The following is a 19,740-nucleotide window of genomic DNA, read 5'->3' on the forward strand; positions in this document are numbered from 1 at the left end:
CCCTCCGAGGGTCAGCCACTGCCTGCTGCGAGCGGAGCCTGCTTCAGCATCAGGCTAAGTAGAGCAAGACGTGTTTTGAGTGGCAGCCTGCCGGGGGGGGGGGGCGTCATGGCTCTGCTGGAGCATGGCTGCTGTTCTAGAAGGGTCCCCAGGTCTCCCCCGTCCCAGAGTTGGGCAGAGGAGGCTGAAGTTGTAGCTCAGAATCAGGTCAGCAGGCGTGATGAGGGTGGAGGCAAGGATGGTGCAGGAGTTCAGTTCTCGAGGAAATGCTCCGGGGCGAGCTGATCTGTGGCCTGTCCCAGCTGGTGACGAGCTATCGACACCCCCTCACGCCCCATCCCCCAGAAGGTCCTCTGGCTCAATTTGCCAGAAGTCAATTCACCACATTTGACAAATGTACCGATTCCTGTATGAATATTTTCACAACCTTTTCTTGACTCTATGATGAGTGCACTCATCTGAATGCCCACACTTACTGGATCTTCTGAATGCCTCCCCTGAAGAGGCAGGACGGGGATGGTTTCAGCTGCGAGCGCGCCCTGTGAACACGCTCGCGAGCCTGTTACTCTTAGGAACGTATCGGAAACGTCTGCCCCGCGTACGGGCTTCCCCGCTCCCCCAGATTTCCTTGGACCCCTTGCCGTCTGTTTTGCCAACGCTCCAGCCTTTTCAGGAGGATTCCTTCGCAAATATTTCAAATAGCGTATCAACCAAAGAAAAACTATCCCAGCCAACGAACATTGCTGGAAACTTTTATAAGTGGCTTTATTTTAAAGGAAACTTTTTATTGAAACTCTCACGTGGAAACGTACATAAACCACGAGCCCTCTTTGATAAATTACGGCGAAGTGAGCTCACCTGTGCATTTGACACTGGGTCGAGAGACGGGAGGGTGCTAGCCCCTTTTTCATGCCCCCCCGATATTACCCCCTCCGACTGCTGCTCCCCCCCCAGAGGTTCCATCTGTCTCGATCACCTCCTTTGCTGAGCATTCTGGCTGTGCGTCACCCTGTTGTTACACGTAGCAGTGGATTATTCATTCTCAGTGCTGCGTTTTATTCCATTTATCAATATACCATAGTTTATTGAACCAGTCTGTTTGTAATTTAAGGGGAAAAAAACTGAGAAACCTCTCAAATGCCCAGCAAGTGTAACAGTCATAGAATATGCCCATGGCCACCTTTAGAAGCTCCTGACAAGCCTTCCATTCATTACTCGCTTCTACAGCTTCTCTCTCCCTCTTTTTTTTGTTTTTGTTTTACAATTACTTATTTGTAACTGTCTTGAAGATTTCTGCACACATTTAGCAGATGGTTCTCATTTTATCTTCATAGCAGCATCTTAAGGCATGCTCAGTTGGCGTAAGCCAAAGATCATAGGATAGTCTGGTCTTATCACCACATTTAATAATCAAAAGGCACGTTGCACAACTGGTAGCCGGCATGTCGGTGTGGGACTCGCCTCCCAGCTCCGCACAGCTGCCATCAATACCTGACAGCTGAGGAAGGGCCAGAGCATCCAGTCAGACTTCAGGACTGAAGTTTTTGTCACTGTTAGCTTAATTTGTATTTCTAGCAAATGAATTACTTAAGACATGGGGAGAAAATAGCTAAAATACCTAAAGGTTGCAATATTTGTTTATTTATTTATTTATTTAATTTCAGAGAGAGAGGAAGGGAGAGGGAGAGGGAGAGAGAGAGAAACATCAATGATGAGAGTCATTGATCGGCTGCCTCCTGCACGCCCCCTGCTGGGGATTGAGCCCGCAGCCCAAGCATGTCCCCTGACCGGGAATGGACCCTTGATGTCCTGGTTCATGGGTCGATGCTCAACCGCTGAGCCACGCCATCTGGGCAAGGTTGCAACATTTTAAAAAATGATATTCAAGCCTGGCCGGTGATGCTCAGTGGTTGAGCAGCCACCCATGTATATTCAGAGAAAGAATATATTAATAATCTTTAAATATACACAAAAGATATTCTCGAGTATAGTCTTGGGAAGAGTTGGCACATTCTGAGAGTACGTTATTTGGCAAATTGGCCTTTGGCGAGTTTGTCTCTACCCTGGAGATGGGCGCGTGTAGAGTAGATTGGTCTGCTCAGGCGTGGGCATAGTCACTGCCCCTCTGAGAGTTGAAGACACTTGCAGCCCCTTTCTGGACTCTGTGGTGGCACCGTCCTGGGGTCCAAGGGGCTAGCTGCCCGGGCCCAGCCTGTGTAGGGATCTGACCTGTCCTCCTCTCCCAGCCATCCTCCTGGCCTCCCGGGAGCTGATCCGCAGCCGGCGTCTGAAACAGATGCTAGAGATCGTCCTGGCCATCGGTAACTTCATGAACAAAGGGCAGCGTGGGGGCGCCTACGGGTTCCGGGTGGCCAGCCTCAACAAGATTGCCGACACCAAGTCCAGCATTGACAGGTGGGACCTGCCTGCTTCCTTAGCCTCTGTCTCGCCCCACGTGGCCTCTCCCCTTCTCCCTTCTCCCGCCCTCCATTTCCAACCCAACCCAACCCATGGCCCTTTCCTCTAACACCTCAGCCTAGGTCCCTGCTGACCCTCACCCCCTTCCCCTGCCCTGACTTTCATCCGCAGGAACATCTCCCTGCTCCATTACCTAATCATGATCCTGGAGAAGCACTTCCCCGACATCCTGAACATGCCCTCGGAGCTGCAGCATCTTCCAGAAGCCGCCAAAGTCAAGTGAGGGATCCCCCCGAGGCCGCCTGCTCGCTGTGTTCACACGCGTTCTTGTCTAAATGTCCTCCTCGGGGCTACTAGGGATGGGCAGTGTGTCAGGGCCTGCCACACGGAGAGAGACTCTGCTCTCCAATCCTTATTTCAGAGATGCTCCCAGGAAACAGAGTGGGGGTGGGGGAGTGAGCCAGGGATGGGACGAATGCCAGTGAAGGAAGCGTAATTCCGCCAGCTCCACTGGGGGCAACTGGAGCTTGGCCCCTCCAGGGAGGTGTGGGAGACAGTGCAGGACACTCTACTTATCTTACCCAAGGGGTGAGGGAGCTGGGGCATCACACACCATCTCCTGTCAGTCACTGGCTGTGGGGCTCGGGGGGGGGTGAGGCATTACTCTCTGGCTCCCAGAAAAAGTGCTCACAGTTGGAAGTCAGGTCTGTGCACTACAGTGGGTGGCCCAAGGAGATGTGGGTGGGGCACCAGCAGTATCTGCTCCAGGCAAGAAGTCAGGCCTGAACACACAGGGACTGAGAGAAGCCTCTTCAGTAGGAGCAGAAATGCAGTGGTACCTGGCTAACATGCACCCGTGCCACTACGTGCAAGTATAGTACTTTTAAGTTAAGTGCTTATAAGAATTGCCTGGTGGTAAAAAACAAATCCAAGCCAGAGGCCGTGTGTTAGGAACCTAATATGCAGCCTGACACTTCTAATCTTAAAGGATCTGTAGAGCTTAAGTTTCACCTCGGCTATTTTATAGACACAGACAGAGCAGGGAGGGGCGGTGATGGGCCACGTGTTAGTGGCCAATGCAGGGCTGGGGCACAAGTCCACTGACCCCCAGTCCCCTGGGCTTTGCACTGTCCTCTCCTGGACGACCCTCACCTCCTGTCCCTCCCTTCGTGTCCCCCCACAGCCTGGCGGAGCTGGAGAAAGAGGTGGGCAACCTCAGGAAGGGCCTCAGAGCAGTCGAGGTGGTAAGTACATCACCTCCACCTGCCTGGGTTTGAGGGGCTGCTGACAGGCACTGGGTCAGGTGGTGGGCCCCAGGCAGCAGACCCTGTCCCAGGCATGTCCGGCCCAAAGCTCCTGGCTGGGGTGATAGAGTAATGGCACAGCCTCTAGCACAGAGCCAGCCCTCAGGGAAGGATGATTGGATTATCTGGGGCTTAAATTTAGTGTCACAAAGAGGGACACTGAGACTAACCAGGTCACTGTCCACCGTATCTGTTGGTCAGTGGAGTGGAATGAACCGTAAATCAGACACATGCTTAACTTTAACTGCAGTAGATGGGGAGGGGGCCCACATCCTCTGGGAGCCGGCTGGGGCAGGTAGCACACAGTGTGACACTGGGGACCACTATTTCCAGAGCCTCTGCCCTATGCCTTCCCTCCGCCCTGGGCCAGTAGAGGAGCCGGGGCTGCACTCTGCTGGAGACCCAGGTCTCTGGTCACCACCAGTCCTAGTCCGATGGCTTCTCAGACGATACTGTCTCTGGCCCTAGGCCAGGCTGGCTCGGTATGGGGATGTCCCCAACCCTGTCCCCCTCATACCCGTCTTCACTGAGTGGGGGTGTCAGGCAGGTAAGGAGAGTGAGCGTAGAGCACGAAGTTAAATATGAGAAAGAACCTTTCATGGGGGGGGGGGGGGTGCAGAGGGCAATGGCAGTTTATAAAGCGCTGCCCAAGGCGTGGTCCCTGGACCAGCAGCATCAGCTAGGAGAGAGAAATCCTGAGTGTGCACACGGGTCACCCGAGGGTCCTGCTAAAATGCAGACTCTGATCCCACAGGTCTGGGTGGGGCCTGGGAGTCTGTATTTCTCCAAATTTCTCAGGTGATGCTGACGCGGCTGGTGGCAGGCTACACTTTGAGTAGCAAGGATCTAGAGAGGGAGATGGCAGGGTAGACTGGGTGATAACTCTCACAGTCTCTGCCAACCTTAAAACTGACACCGGGTGTTCCCTCCTCCAAAGGAGGCTAGTGTCCTGTGACTGACAGGAAGGGCGGGTGGTGCAGTGGCCCCGAAATTCTGACCCTGATCCCAGCACCAGTCTAACCAGCGCCTCACTCTCCACCCTCAGGAGCTGGAATATCAGAAACGCCAGGCGCGGGAGCCAAGTGACAAGTTTGTCCCAGTCATGAGTGACTTCATCACGGTTTCCAGCTTTAGCTTCTCAGAGCTGGAGGACCAGCTTAACGAGGCCAGGGACAAGGTGAGGGTGCCCCAGGCCGCATCTCACCCTCAGCCGAACCCCGCCCCCACGCCTCCCACACTCCTTCACCATTCCTGCCAGGTGGCCCAGAGGGACCACCCAGAGCCACAGAGCTGAGGAATGACCGTGTACTCCCTCCTACAGGAAGGCAGGAGTGAGGCAGAGGTCCCAGTCCACTCTTCAGGCGCCGGCGTCATCAGTCTCATTGCCGACTTTGTGGGCGTGTTGAAAGGTCATTAGCCCTTTCAACAGACACGGCACTGAGATCCAGAGGGGCTGGCGGCTTGCCCCCGGCTGCCCAGCCTTGCTGGGCAGAGCTGGGTTAGAATCCCGACGGGCCCAGCTTCCGTCCCAGTTGCTGTGGGCCTGCTTCTCACACTAACGCGCCCCTGGGCCCCATCTGTGGGAGTCATAGTAAAAGGCACCCCTCCTTCGGGAGGTCGGGAATGCCGCCCGGGGCTCAGCATTGCTAACTGCTCCCAGGAGCTGCCCACGCCGGTCCAGAGCCACCTGGAGTAGTGGGGTCTTCCTTAGGGGACGTTAGTGGGTTAGAGGCGGTAGCTCTCACTGAAGAACATGCCCGGCACACATAAGTATAGCTAGAACTTTACAGCCTTGAGCTCGTTAACCCCACAACGCTGCAGTAGGTTCTAGTATCCTCCTCATTGTACAGATGAGAAAACTGAGGCACAGAGGGTTAAATAACCAGCCCAGGACCTCTGAGGTCCTCTTGATTTCTGACCAGGCCGTTCCTTCCAAGGTCTGTAGCTCCTGATCCCATACTCACAGCGTAACAGGCCCAGAAGGGGCCCTGGCAGCCTCATCAGCCAGCTGGACCCACGTCCCCAGGGTGTCTGTCCCACCCCTTCCCTCAGCCTTGTCCCCACCCAGATGATAATGGGGTCTCCCCTTCTCCATGCCGTCCCCCAGCCTGACTGGGCTCGGCTCCGGCAGGCACCCAGCTAACCACGTGGCCAGGGCCCGTGGTGCTCTGGGCGACTCTCCAACCCCTTCTCCCCCCTCCAGTTCTCCCAGGCCCTGGTGCACTTTGGGGAGCAGGACAGCAAGATGCAGCCGGACGAATTCTTTGGCATCTTCGACACCTTCCTGCAGGCCTTCTCAGAGGCCAGGCAGGACCTGGAGGCCATGAGGCGGCGGAAGGAGGAGGAGGAGCGGCGGGCGCGCATGGAAGCCATGGTGAGCGGAGGGCAGGCCCAAGGGGTGCCACCGAGGGCCAGGTCAGGGGGTGTGCGAGGAGGACAGGGGCTGATGGCAGCCCCCAAGGGGAGAGCGCGTGTGCGGTGGGCAGCACCGGGCACCCGGGGAGAGGGGCCGGCTGGCGCACAGCCTGGGAGGTAGCCCTTCGGGGGTTGAAAGTCAGACTCGGGGGGCCGCCCTGGCCTCACCCGTCCCTCCTCGCCCCTGCAGCTGAAGGAGCAGCGGGAGCGGGAGCGGTGGCAGCGGCAGCGGAAGGTTCACGCGGGCGGCGCCCTGGAGGAGGGAGGCGAGTTCGACGACCTGGTGTCAGCCCTGCGCTCTGGGGAGGTTTTTGACAAGGACTTGTGCAAGCTCAAGCGCAGCCGCAAGCGGTCGGGGAGCCAGGCCCCGGAGGTCACCCGGGAGAGGGCGATAAACAGGCTAAATTATTGACCGGGGGACTGGCCGCAGCAGGCCAGGGGACAGGGACGGCCTGGAGGGGCTGAGTGGAGGCGGCGGGATGCTTAAATCACATGGTGCTCAGTGCAGAGCCCGGGGCTGGGTCCCGGGGTGGGGCTGTGAGGCAGGGCCGGGCGTCTCTCACACCTACCTGAAGGGGCTCCCCTCCTCCCCTCCTCCCATCGCTCTTCCTGCCTCCCCGCCCCCAGGGGCCACTCTCTGAGGCTCACTTGGACATCCCTGGCAGGCCCGGCTGAAGGGCCCCTGCTCCCCACCTCCAGCATGGCACCCACATGCTGGCACAGATCTAGACTTCTAGATCCAGACTGGACAGGTCCTTGCGTTGGGTCCAGATGTCATGTGCAGCGGGGAGTGTCTGTGGGGTGGCGCCCTGAGAGACAGGGTGAGAGAGTCCAGGCTCCCATCCCTCAAGAGGTGGCTTAGTGGAACACTGACCTGGGAGCCCACTCGCCTCTTGATGGGAAGGCAAGAAGCGTTCTGTGTTCCAGCCAGATGTGTTCCGGGGGAAACGAAGCCGGAAGGGTGGCCCAGGGACCAAGTCATCAGGACAGAATAGCAGTGTTGCTTGCACCACAACTCGTTTAAGCCTCTCTTGCATGTCTTAAGTCTCCCCCTTCTTCCCCACTGCCACCTCCATCCTATCTACTAACCCCAAATCCCAGAGAAAGTACCTTTGGGCTCCCTGGCTATGGCTCACTATCAGGCACTTGATGCATCTGATAAGGGAAGGGTTGCAACCAAGACCCCGCCCACCAGTATACCTCGTGCCTTGGGCAGAGGGTCCCTGGAACAAAACTCTCCCCCCACCTCTGTTGGCCATGGTCTTGAGATAAGTGACCTCCCATGTTGGCCAGGAGTTCCTGACACCCCTCACCAGAGGGCAGCACTTGAATGCCTAGCCCACGCCTGAGCTTTCTAGTCCACCACTTCATGTTACTCAGACCCAGTGACCTCCCCCATGTCTAGTATGCAGGAGGCCACCTCAAACCATGTGTCTGGTCTGGCTGAGGCTGGCCCTGGGTTGTCCTTCCCTGAGAGGGTCCCAAGGGCCAGGGCTGCCCTCTGCATTTAGATGCCATCTCTGAGGTGCCTTCTCCTCTGAGGCGTTCAGACTTGGGCCGGAGCAGGCAGGGAAGCTAGGGAGATGGGGGGGAGGGGGAAGGCCGACTTCCCTGGGGAGTGCACTGCCTGAAAGAGCCAAGGGGGAACGCTGTGGGGGGTCGCATCCCTTCATTGGTACCTGACTGCCAAGGCGCTCATTCTGGTCCTGCTCACTCCCACCTTCCAGTCTGTCCATCTTGAGCAGGTGGGTTGATGGGTGTATCTAAGCAAAATGTCCTGTCCTCTAAGAAGGGAGTTGAGGTCAGTCCCACCAAAACTCTCGTTTTCAGGGCACTTTCTCCCCCTAGACTTGACCTTGTCTTCCGCACCTGCCAGCCTGAACCCCATCCGGGGGCTCCTCACCCTTCTGTCCCCCTGCCCCTCCCTCCGTGTTTCTGACCTTCCAACCTACTCCTCCGGCTCAGGGTTATTGCCAGTGGACACCGGTGGGCTGGGCCCACTCTTCAGCTGCCTGTCTTCTCCCTGCATCAAATTCCTGAGGGTGAGACCAGAGTAGCTTCCAGGAAGAACCAAGGTTGGTGAGCCCAGCATGTGTGTTGGTTCGAGGGCGAGGGATCTGAGCAAACGCAAATCTGGCCAGGACATGTGTGAGGGGGTCATCCTGGAGCCCAGGTGAGGGCAAGCTGAAGGCTTCCAGGAAGAGGCGCTGCAGAGAGCTGTTTTACCCATTCACCCCCACTGCAGGATGCTGGTGTTGGGATGATGAGAGGGTTGTGGGTGGGGTCTCTGAACTCCTCCCCCCAACCAGCTGGGGTCAGCCTAACCCACCGGGGAAGGGAACAGGGGAGGGCTCCACTGCTATGGGGCAGGCATGTCCAAATCCTGGCGCGCCCACCCGCATGGAGACTGGACGTGCACACGGAAGACAAGGGATACGGAAGCTGATCTAGACACGTGGGATCCGCAGAAAAGCAGTTTGGCTTCACTGTTTACAGAGGACACATTGTTCCAGGGCTCTGGCTTCTCACCCCCAAAGATTTTTCCTTTTCTATTTATTATTTTCAAGATCTGGCCAGTGGCTTTGCAGACACCACTGGAGCCAGATCTCTAACAGTGCCTTGGACCACGGACCATCGTGGCTGACTTGGCAGGAAGGGGCTAGTGCCCGTGGAGATGGCTGTGCTGGTTCTTGATACGCTACATGTTTACGCCTGTTTGTTCCCTGGTCTTTTCCAGTGCCCTTCCTGCCACCTTCGGGTGAATTTCTCCCGCTAATTTTGTGTCCCATGTCAAATCCAATAACCTAATGCAACCTGTCCCCTTTCTTAGCAACAGCACCCATGCCATCCCGTGATGGAAATAAGGTGTGTCTAGGGCAGTGGGAGGAACACATTCTCCAGGGGGCTAGGAAGGGGCTAGTCCAGGCTTTCCCCAACCCCGACCTATTTCCACCAACTGGGAGCCGTGGCCATCTCCCCGACCTCTACCAAGGACACTGTCCTGCCAAGGCTGCTCTCACCAGCTGTCTCAGAGGACAAACGAGGCTAATGTACGAAATCGGCAGTGTCCTTTCTACCCGCACCTTTTTTATAAGAATATATTGTAATACTAAAAAATATTAAATCCATACCATCCCCACTGCCTGTCTTGAAACGTGTGCTTTCTTCCTGTTAGGGCCTTGAGGTATGCTGGGGGCCAGGTACAGCTGACACCGTGTGGGAGCCAGCTCCTACCAGCAAGGAGAGCACAACTGTCACTTTCAGGAATCCTGACACCAGTTCACCTGCTACTGTAGTGTGAAACCGGCTCCCAGGAACTTGGCTTTCTCTCTTCCTGAGAGCTGGTTGTTCAACATTCACCAGCACACCTGAGTGCAGGGCAGAGGGAGGCAGGCAGAGTACCCCTGAGGATAGACCGAAGGAAGCCCAACCACATTAGCGAGCCCAGCCAGCAAGTCCAGGGCTTGGGGGTGTGAAACCCAGTAACTTCTTACTGCACCCCCTGATCTACGGACCCCCCACCTGACTCTCTTACCGTAGATGGTGCATTTCCAAGGCCCTCCTACCTTCTCCCCTGGGGAGATGGGGACATAGGAAAGACATGTCCCTCCTGCTCCTCTGCCCCCGGGGGAGTGGCTGTGGGCTGGGGTTGAGGGGTGGGCATGAAATCTTAGCAGCTAGTGCCCTGTGCAGAGACACAGTCCTCATTCCTGTGTCTCCAAAGTTGGCATCGAGGCTTTATTTTGTGTGCTGTAGGGGTGAAGGCAATCTTCAACTCTCTTTTCCCTGATATGTTCCAGAATAGGGGGGTGGGGGGTGGGTGGGACAGCAGTGCACAGGGCCAGTGTGGCATGAGTGGCTGGTCAGGAGTCCTCGGGGGGTGCAGCCCATGTGTGCGCCTGTTCGAGGAGGGGGAGGCCAGGGAGCAGGCAGGACGGTGACGTTGTTAAACCGAATGCCTGCAAGTCTGAAGGGACCAGGCTCTCTCTGAGGGTGGAGGGCGGAAAGGCAGGGGCAGGGGCAGGGCAGGGCAGGGCTGCAGCTCCAAGACTCAGGCGGGCGGAGCTGCAGAAAAGTCCTTGTACATTCTTAGTGTTCTTAGTGCAAGCTGTGCTTTCCCCCAAAGTGGGTTCCTCTGCTTTGTGAGCCCTTATCCTCTCCCCAGGGAAGCAGGAGAGAAAACCCAAAGTGAGAAGTGGAAGCTGGACTCTGAAACCGGTCATCTGAAATAGCCTGCAGGTGACATAGTTGATTTTTCCCTTACTTAGCATTGCTCGTGTGACCCTCTCCTGTGACCTAGTGTCCAGGAAGGCTAAGGGCCTGCTGGTTTCTCTCTGAATAAAGGAGGCCTCGCAGGCTGTCATAGATCATTAGCAGTAAGGGATGGGCTGACCTGGGTTCCTACTGCCGAAGGTAGACAGTGTCGGGGTTAAGGAACTAGACATCTTTCCTTCGGCCCAAATCGCATCCCGTGTCTTGACCTGGCTGGGCCGTGGGTGAGAGGGGGCAGGAGCTCTAAGTCCGATGGAAGTCCCCCCGCTGGCCCCCCGTCTTGCTGATGAGCTTGATGTCCCCCAACACAATGTCCCTGCTGACCGCCTTGCACATGTCGTACAGGGTGAGGGCAGCCACCGCGGCAGAGGTCAGGGCCTCCATCTCCACCCCAGTGGGGCCTCGAGCCCGGCAAGACGCCTGGATCACCACGGCATGGCGTGTGCTGTCCAGCTGCAGCTGCACCTGGACATGGCTCAGGGCCACATGGTGGCACAGAGGAATCAGGTGGCTGGTCAGCTTGGCCGCCTGGACTCCAGCCAGCTGGGCCACCGCCAGGGCATCTCCCTTCTTTAGCCTGTTCTCTTGGATGAGTCCGAAGGCCACAGGCCCCAGGAGAACCGTGGCGGAGGCCACAGCCACCCGCTCTGTGTCTGGCTTACTGCCCACATCCACCATAGCTGCCCGTCCCTCTGTGTCCACGTGGCTTAGTTGGTCCGAGGTTGGCAGCGATCCTGAGTGGGTGGCAGGAGCCGGGGACACGGGGCTAAGGCACTTTGGGTTGGTGTCTGAGTCTGGGTGGGAACTGTAGTGTCTCTGAGGGGAGTCCGATCCCAACCACTGCTGGGCGAGGGGAGGGGTCCAGGGGACCCGGCATCTTTTCCACAAAGTTGCCACCTGGCTGGAGAAACTCACTCTGTGTCTCAGACCCTGAATGCCGAGTGGCTCCCAAGAGGAAATGCTTGGAATGGCTGGTGGGGAATCTCGGAGCATCAGAAATGATTCTGGAAGGCAAGGAAGAGAGAGGAGAAAGACTGAGTCCAGAAGGTCATTCGTTTCCCCACCTCTTCTCTTAACCCTTCCCTGACCCCACTTCGAGTGCTCTTGCCCACACTGGGGAAGGAGGAATGAACAAAAAGCAGAGGGGAAGAGATAAAACAGAAGATGCACAGATGGAGGGCCCCTGGAATACACGTGTACAGCCCTTACCCAGTGTTACACTGGACAAACAGCCCTCCATTTCGGCCTGTCCTGCAGAGGTGGGGGGGTATCCTGGGCTCCCTCCTCACAAACTTTGTGGCCAAAGTTTTCTCTTAAAAAACACCTAAGGTCTGAAGATGAAGCCTGGATCAGATGACCTCTCCATGTCTCTCCATTTTCTCAGAAGAAAACTGCAGCGAGGTCTCAGCCTGAATTACCAATTATGGGCACTCTCATCTTTACCTCCTCTATGAAGTTAACAGTAATCATGTCGTTTGCAGACCAGCTACTAATGGAAAGGTTTAATCTACTTAATGTCTTTTAAGCCTCCTCAAGCACATCAGACTCGCACACAAAACGACAGGCTGATCCCAGCGGTCCCTAGGGCCTTGGGAACCTTATCACTCAAAGGGTGGTCCACAGACCAGCAGCGGTAGCTGGAGACTAAGAACTGCTGGAGACACAGAACCCCACCCAGACCTCCTGAATCCGCATCTGACCTAACAAGACCCCACTGATTCGGATGCAATGAAAGCCTGAGGGGCCCTCCTCTAGGCAACTCTTGGTTTTCAGAAACCAGAGTAGTTTAGTTACTCTGTGTCCTGGAGAGTGATCATCTACCTCATGGAGCAAACAGGTCTCCCATTTCCAGCTTTCTATCATGCCCTGGCCCCCTACTCGTCCATGTCAGAGTCACAAGCTTTCTTCTAAGGGGGCATCAAGGTACCCCCAACTCCTGGGCATCGAGGCGCCCCCACTCCTGGCCATCAAGGTGTGTCGGCATGGCTCGACGCCAAACAAGAGGGCTATCATACTGGAGGTGGGGAGGCGAGATGATCGGGTTGTCTTCCCAGTGGAGCCCACTGTGGAATGGCCTTTCCTTCTTGGACGGCTGAGGTGGAAGGGTGCTCCCCGGGCTCTCTTTGCCTCACAGCAACTACTCCCCTCCCAGTCATGGGCTCACTCTGCTCCAACCTCTGCAGCAGAGTGTCCCTCCCCTAGTTTTTCCTCACTGCTTTCTCTTGCCTAGTGGTACAACTCAGGGGCCATGATCTGGCTGTGGCCAAGGGGGTGAGGCTGCCCTGCTCTAGTCTGGGCATCGTGCCAGAGGGGTAACAGCACCCTGAGGCTCCTCGTGGTTGGCCTGTTCTCCAGGCGGGAGCCACGTACAGCTCTATAAAAAAGTGTTTTTGTTTCAGGCGTCCTACGCAATGAGAGATGTCCCCATCACACACTTTCATGGGAGCTAGGGAACTAGGAGCTGCGATCTGGCTGTGCCCTCCCTGACAGATGAGTAGCATCCTCAGCTTCCTGCTCAAGTTCTGCCCGGCACAGAAGCAACAACACATTGCCCAGTGGGTGCTAATGGTCCAGGTGCACCCATGCGCGAGCGGGCCCACCCGACAGGGGAAGGGACACCTGCCACTGCACCCAGGCCAGGGCATTCTAGAGCCTAGGATGAGGCCTGTCTTAACCAGGAGCTCTGTATTCAGGGGACAACTCAGTGGTCATTAAATACGGAGGACACCCCTTTCTGGTGAGACAGTGATTATTTCTATGGCGTGTTTGGTGAGGGGGAGCCATGCATGGGCAAGAGCAGAAGCAGTAAAGGCCTGAAGGGGTTTGAAAGCATAAAGGAGGAACAGAAGAAGACCAGGGCGGAGGACATCAAGATAAGGTGCAGGACCTAGGGGTGCCTCATGGCAGGGGCCCCACCCATGGGAACCCCAATGACAAAGGTGAGTGGTTACGTACTGCAGGGTCACCCACCGATGAGGATCATGGGCCGGTTCTTCATCTGGGAGATATTGAACATGCCTGGGGTACGGGAAGGATGGGGAGGGACAGGAGAGCAGGGGAGGGAGAGAAAGGGGGAGGAGGAGAGTTCAGTGACACAGACATGGACATGGTGGGGTGACAGCCCGTGTCCATGCACTCACCTACAAGCACCTGACAAAGCCCCCACTGTGTCCTGCAGGGCCACCCATGACCATGACCGAGCCCAGAAGTCCGAGGACGCCAGGACCTGCCCTCCTGGCAGAAGGCCATGTGTGGGAAGAGAGGGGCAATGACACCCCCCTTCCCCCACCCAATAAAATAGCCCAAGGAATTCGGGGCCCCTCTCCCATGCAGTCTCTGCTGTGCCAACTTCCCAAGAACCATCACCACACCCCAACTCTAAGGGTCCAACAATGAGGCCCCCTAGCTCCCTGCCAGGCTGGCCTTTGTTCTCTTACCCCAAACTCTGGCCTCCCTCCTGCTGACGGTGACCCACTCACCCCCCCAGCCTGGCCTTCCCCACCCGCCCCTCACCTGCATGCTGCCGCTTCTTTCTGCCCACAGCAGCCCCGATGATGCTCAGCAGCTCCTCCTCAGAAGCCCCCGCCCGCAGGTGATCCCGTAGGGAGACCTCCGCGTTCCCAAAGAGGCAGACCTGCAGGGGGTCATCATGGATGAGACGGCATGCCTCTTTCATCCCTGACCTTGGCGCATCCCTAGAGACCCCACGGGCTGAGACCAGTGCCCAGGCCTCCCAGGACGGGGGTATAGTCAGGGCAGGACGTCCCACAATGAGGGGCAGGAGGTGCTCAGTGGGGGAGTCAAGACAGGCTGGAAGGGCAGGAAGCAAACTCAGAACATCCTGGCCTGTCTCTGACTTAGATCCTGTCACCTTCAGCTTGTACATTGTACTTTCAAAAATTAAAGAGCTGTCAGAGGACACAGCACACTGAAATTCAGACCCACACATCCTGAGACCTGCCAGGGAATGGCCTCCCAATGGCCATGAGAGGACCCCGATTAGCTGGGCTGAGTCCTCGCAGTCCCCTCTGGACATGGCATGCACATCCCATGTCCCGTCAGTCCCCTTCTGGTCCCTCATCCCAGGGATATTACCTGCCTGCCCTGTTCTACTCCAGTCTCTGACCCTGATGGGGGGTGGAACAGCAGAGGGCTGGTGAGGATGGCATCCTGAGGTGAGTCACACTTGACTCAGGGCTCCTCAGCCCTGAGAGGCTGGTGCTCTGGGGGGGCTCAGGGATAAGTGAGGAGTTCCAGAAAGGAAGATACCTACCATCCTCTCACAGAACCTTAGAAAGCACCTACTATGTGCCAGCACTATACAAAGCACTGTGGACTCAGAGACAGAAGGTTTGAAAAGCCCCTGAGGGCAGAGACCACAGAGACACTTAGACATGAGTAACAGAGGCTGGATTCAGAGCCGAGCCCCTGGCTGGTGGAAGGGGCCAACCCGCGTGGGGCAGGGAGAGTGCACAGTGACCCTTCACCCCCCCCCCCCCCGACTATGGCCGCACTAAGTGCTGGAAAGTGGCTCCTCATCAGCTGCAAGTTACTCTAGGGACCCAGGAAAGAAAGGAAGGAATCAGGCTGACGGTTCCATGGGGGCCATGTGCTACCCTTCCCCGACTGCTCCCATGACCTCCCCAAATCTGACGCTATTTCACCAACCATCCCGTGGGCCCTGCTAGTCTCCCCTCCAACCAAGGGGCTCAGGTGGGAGGGATATTCAGACACTCACCTTGAGGTTCCCGTCAGCTGTGATTCGCAGCCGGTTGCAGGTCCCACAGAAATGCTCAGACATGGATGTGATGAAACTGACCTGGCCTCGGAAGCCAGGGATTTTAAAGGTCTGGGTGAGGAGGGAAAGGGCAGTGGAGGGGACATGGGTGGGGGGTGCCAGCTCTCCCTCCCTGAGATGAGCCCTCACTCCACAGCCCTCGCCAGGGGAGCCCTTTGGAAGGGAGCACCCAAGGCCCTCAGACAGAAGACGCTGGCACATGAGTGGAACGAGCTCTGCCTGTGCCTGGCCTGCCCCAGGGCAAACCTGCTAAGGGTACGGGGACCCGTGGGCAGCATGGCCAGAGCAGGCACCGTGGAGGAGCAGACTGACCCCCTCCACCACTTACTGGCATGTGTCCTGTGACAAGTCACTTAACCGCCATCCCATGCATGGCCCGCTTCTTTATCCAGGAGAAGGGAGGCGGCTGTGATAGCCCTGAAGGGCTCCCTGCTTAAATGGCACTGCCCTGCATCGCTGCCCTCGACCTTAGTGTGGCCCCTGCTGCTCTCCCATCCTTCCTCCCTGCCCCACCCCAGGCTGCCCCACACCTTGGCTGTGCTAGATTCCTCCTCGGGCAGCGGCTCTAGCTCCGGCCACTGCTGCCGGAGGGTGTCCAGCATCTCCTTGTAGCTGACCATCTTCTTGACATTCCACTTGTTGCCTGTATCAGGGATGGAGGCCCCTGAGTCACAGCACTGCAGGGACCCAGGGGCTCCGGGGCCCACCCTCCACACAGTCCAGGAATCAGTTCTCTGGGACTGGAGGTCAGGAGGCCCTGCCTAAATGCCTCTGATGCCCCACCGCAGCCCTAGCTCCAGCGCCTACTGGGGCCCCTCCCCACCATCCCTGGAGAAATTTCTACCCACACAGCGGGGCACACATCAGGGTGAGAGGTCAGCAGCACCCACAGGGTGAACCAGACCTTGCTGCGCCACTCCACCCTTCCTAGGGTCTCCATGCTCCGTCCACAGGCCCAGCCTCCCTTCCCTCACGCACCCCACCTCACTGACCATCAAAGGGCATGTACTCTATGAAGCGCACGTCCAGGGGAAGGCCCTGGGTCAAAGCCACAAAGTCCAGGAGCTCGTCCTCGTTCAGGCCTCGCATCACCACACAGTTCACCTGCCCGGCGACAAAGGGACCACGAGGGCTGTCTCCCAGGGCTGCTTTTGCAGGGATGAACTCTGGGGATCTGGGACCTGCCTTGGCTCTCCACTGGGGGTCCCAATCCTTGCCTTTCACCATACTGTTCTCCTTGGGTTGGGGGATCCCATGGGGTCGGAGTTTCTCCCCTCCCTTGCGGGGTGACGGGCAGGGCTGGATGCAGGGGGACACTGAGCTGACATGGGGCCAGCAGGTAACAGGGAAAGGCCAAGCTAGGGTGGAGGGGACAGGGACTCAGGGGCCAATAGCAGTGGCAGGTCCTCACCTTCACAGGGCTGTAGCCCAGCTCGATGGCCTTGTGGATGCCCTCCATGACCTTGTGAAAGCCTGTGGGAAGAAGAGAGACAGTCCAGGAACTTCTTCCCTCTCCCTGACCCCCTCACACCCATGAGGAATGAGGCGCCAGAGCTGTAATGAGTCTCAGAGCCCACTGAGTCCAGGGCCCCACAAGCATTTTCTGTAAAGGGCTGGATCATAAATATTTTAGGTTTTGCAGGTCAAGAGGCAAAACTGAGGATATTATGTAGGTGCATGTCATAAAGATTTTATTGACTAAATTCAGAATATGATAGTAATTGGGTATACTTTTTGGTAATACAGATCAACATACGGAATGGAAGAAAGGAATTATTTTTACAGGGATAATATTTTGTGTGACTGGGGTTCACAGTTAATGTTCCCTGTCATTAAACTGATTGCAAATGTTACCTGTGACTCCATTCTTGGTTCACAGGCTGTTACAAAGTGGGCCGGGGCTGGATTTGGTCCCTGAGCTGTAGTGTGTGCAACTCTGATTTGGGGAGCCCTCAGTCTCAAAGAGGAAGCCGAGGTCGAGAGAGCAGGGCCCTCTGGCTGCCTCACACCGCATCTCTCAGAACACAGGTTCCTGCCTCCCTCATCTAGGCTTTCCCCTCAACAGCCTGTCCCTTCCTACAATCTGCATATTCTTACCAAGCACCTAGGGCGCAGGAGGTTTGCGGGGCTGGTGAGAGACTCCCATGTGTGTGGTTCTCCCCTGTCTCTGTGTTTACCCCAGTCTGGCTTGTCCTCACCTCAGCTCACTCCTGCATCCAAGCACTTGAGCACCCACTGCCTGCCGGTCTCACCCACCCATAGCCCGCAGCCTGCTGGTCACGTGTGATTGCCAGCTGGGACGTCAGCTGAGGGGGGGTGGCCTGCGTGTGGCCTCCGTGATGTCCCTGCAGCATTTTTGGACGGCCCAGTGAAGGAGGGCGAAGGAATGCATGGCTTTTATACAAAATGTGGTTAGAATAATCTAGAACTTCTCTCCTTTATAAAGCACTCTGCCCCCTAACAGGAGGCAGTGGGCACAGGAGTCTGAATGGGAAGGAGGATCTGATGTTAGGACATACTGTCTCCAATCCTCATTCTAGGAAAGGAGACATGGAGACGGGCGGGTGGGGTGGGGGGGCAAGATATGTGTAGGGGTCGGGGTGGAGGGTAAAGCGCACAAATACACCTTCTACTTTCCTATCTCAGAGCCCTTGCTGGCTCTCAACTGACATCCCCCTCAGGGTAAGCTCCCTTGTTCTGAATCCCCCCCAGTTCAAGGCCCAGTGTATGTCTCTTCTGTGAAGCCCTACAGGTCTTCCCCTGCTAGGAGCTCTCTCTCCCTCTTGGTGGTACTTTTCAAACCAAGGTGACCCAGGGGCCTCACACCTTGACCCTGAGTAGCCTGTCCTGCAGGGCAATGTCCTGTGTGTCTGTCCCCTCCCAGTGCCTAGAGCAGCCCTTCCAGAGGGCAAAGGCTCGGGAGCACTTCCTCAGCACATGGAAGTGTAAACAGGGAGTCACATGGGGAGGCAAGAACTTCTGCCCTAATGTGAAGCCCACGACTCAAGAGACGTCAGAGGGCAGTGGCCTAATGTGACCTGGGGCTCTAGCCGGTCACCCTCTCCAGCCTAGCCCTCCCTGACGAAGCCCAGTAGGAGGAGGCTGAGGAAGTGCCTGCTGCAGGGGGTGCGGGGAGAGGCTATGCCCAGGACGGGCACAGGAACCACCCCTGGAGGCTGCTGGGGGTACCCCACCTGACAGAGCTGGCCCTGACCTGGCACCTCAGGGCAGCTGCTTCTACCCTGGGCGGCCCACATTTCTTCAGAGCTCATCATAGGGTAACCGGCTCGTCCCAGTTTGCCAGGGGCTAGATCGGCTTTAAAACCGAAAGTCTTGAGTTCTTGAAACCCTATTAGTCCTGGGAAAACTGGTAGCTGGGTAAGCGGAGGTTGGTTCTCACAGCTCTTAGCATCTGATCCCAAAAAGTCCCCAAGGGTGTGGCTACAAAGACGAGGGACACTGGGTGCGGGTGAGGGGTGAAGCCTGGGCTTATCTACAGCCCAGAAACCAAGAGCAAGAGACCAGGCCTCCTGCCACAGCCCCAGCCCCAGCCTCCGGTCTAGGAGGGGCACCCTTCGCCGTGAGCTGCCTCATCACCTTTCCTGCGGACGATGAACTCAAACTTGGCTGGCACCAGCGTGTCCAGGCTGATGTTGATGGCGCTGAGACCAGCCTTCTGGAGCTGAGGCAGCAGCCGGGCTAGGTTGATACCGTTGGTGGTGACACCGATGGTCCTCAGTCCCTCCAGCCGATGGAGCTGGGCTGCAGAAAGAGTGGGAGGAGGCATCAACCTACTTGTTTTGGTGAGGCCGGGAGAAGGGCTGAGTACAAATAAGGTGGATGGAAAAGGAGCTCGCTCTGGACCTCAACTAACCAAGCTTAGTTTAATAACAAACATAAGAATAAAAACAATGATAAAAATAACCTGAAGATGAAACAGTGAGTGTTCACTGTGCTAGAGGCTCTGCTGAGGGCTCTGCGTGCATGAACTCACTGAAGCGTCACAATAATGAGCCCCATTTAATAGACAAGGGAAGGGAGGCTCAGGGGGATTAAGAAAATTGCTTCAAGTCACACAGCTAGTAAGAGAAAGAGCTGAGAGTCAAATCCATGTTGTAGGTGACCCCAGAACTATGCTCTAAACTCACAGGTTCTGATACTCTGCTTTGGATTATGTACTAAACTGACTTCTCCATTCCACCAAAAATCTCCAGAAATAAGAGAAAGATTAAAAAATAACCCATAACAGCATTGAAAAGCAAGAAACAATGTCCTCAATGGCCCAGAAGGGTGGAGAAATACCGAAAGATAGAAAGCAAAGGGGTATCAGATGGGTTGAGGAGATCACGGCCCAAAGCACACACAGGAGAAGGTTCTGTACAGAGTGGGGGGGTGACTGGCATGCACCATGCTGAGCAGTTACATTGACAGGGAGCAGAAGGGTCCTTGGTTATGTCAAGGAAGTTGCCTTGCTGGGGAATTATATTTGGATGAGTTGGGCAAGTTGACCTCCCTCCCACTCCTCGGAGCAGG

The 19,740-nt window shown here is 56.6% G+C and overlaps 2 protein-coding genes across 9 annotated transcripts in view; one reads left to right on the forward strand and one right to left on the reverse strand.

Moving 5' to 3' along the window:
* The window catches only part of DAAM2 (dishevelled associated activator of morphogenesis 2), a 131,172-nt gene that overhangs the window by 95,841 nt on the left and 15,591 nt on the right, over positions 1-19,740 (forward strand). For 4 of the 6 annotated variants that reach the window (XM_081141029.1, XM_081141032.1, XM_081141031.1 and 1 more), the window contains 6 exons: positions 2,247-2,415; positions 2,590-2,697; positions 3,602-3,662; positions 4,768-4,899; positions 5,926-6,096; positions 6,328-9,276. In XM_081141029.1, coding sequence (XP_080997155.1) covers positions 2,247-2,415; positions 2,590-2,697; positions 3,602-3,662; positions 4,768-4,899; positions 5,926-6,096; positions 6,328-6,549 — 863 coding nt within the window. In that variant the 3' untranslated portion in view covers positions 6,550-9,276. Of the gene's footprint in view, positions 1-2,246; positions 2,416-2,589; positions 2,698-3,601; positions 3,663-4,767; positions 4,900-5,925; positions 6,097-6,327; positions 9,277-19,740 lie in introns of those variants that run through there. The other 2 variants (XR_013999076.1, XM_081141033.1) reach the window with 2 other exon arrangements.
* Positions 9,331-19,740, reverse strand: part of MOCS1 (molybdenum cofactor synthesis 1) — a 40,085-nt gene continuing 29,675 nt past the window's right edge. The window contains exons 4-11 of one of the 3 annotated variants that reach the window (XM_081141034.1): positions 18,805-18,969; positions 16,619-16,680; positions 16,200-16,311; positions 15,738-15,850; positions 15,148-15,258; positions 13,923-14,043; positions 13,380-13,427; positions 9,331-11,413 (exon numbers count right to left, since the gene is read on the reverse strand). In XM_081141034.1, the coding sequence (XP_080997160.1) occupies positions 10,653-11,413; positions 13,380-13,427; positions 13,923-14,043; positions 15,148-15,258; positions 15,738-15,850; positions 16,200-16,311; positions 16,619-16,680; positions 18,805-18,969 (1,493 nt within the window). In that variant the 3' untranslated portion in view covers positions 9,331-10,652. Of the gene's footprint in view, positions 11,414-13,364; positions 13,428-13,922; positions 14,044-15,147; positions 15,259-15,737; positions 15,851-16,199; positions 16,312-16,618; positions 16,681-18,804; positions 18,970-19,740 lie in introns of all 3 variants that reach the window. The other 2 variants (XM_081141036.1, XM_081141035.1) reach the window with 2 other exon arrangements.

This window comes from Miniopterus schreibersii, assembly GCF_964146895.1.
Source record: "Miniopterus schreibersii genome assembly, chromosome: 6".
NCBI lineage: Eukaryota > Metazoa > Chordata > Mammalia > Chiroptera > Miniopteridae > Miniopterus > Miniopterus schreibersii.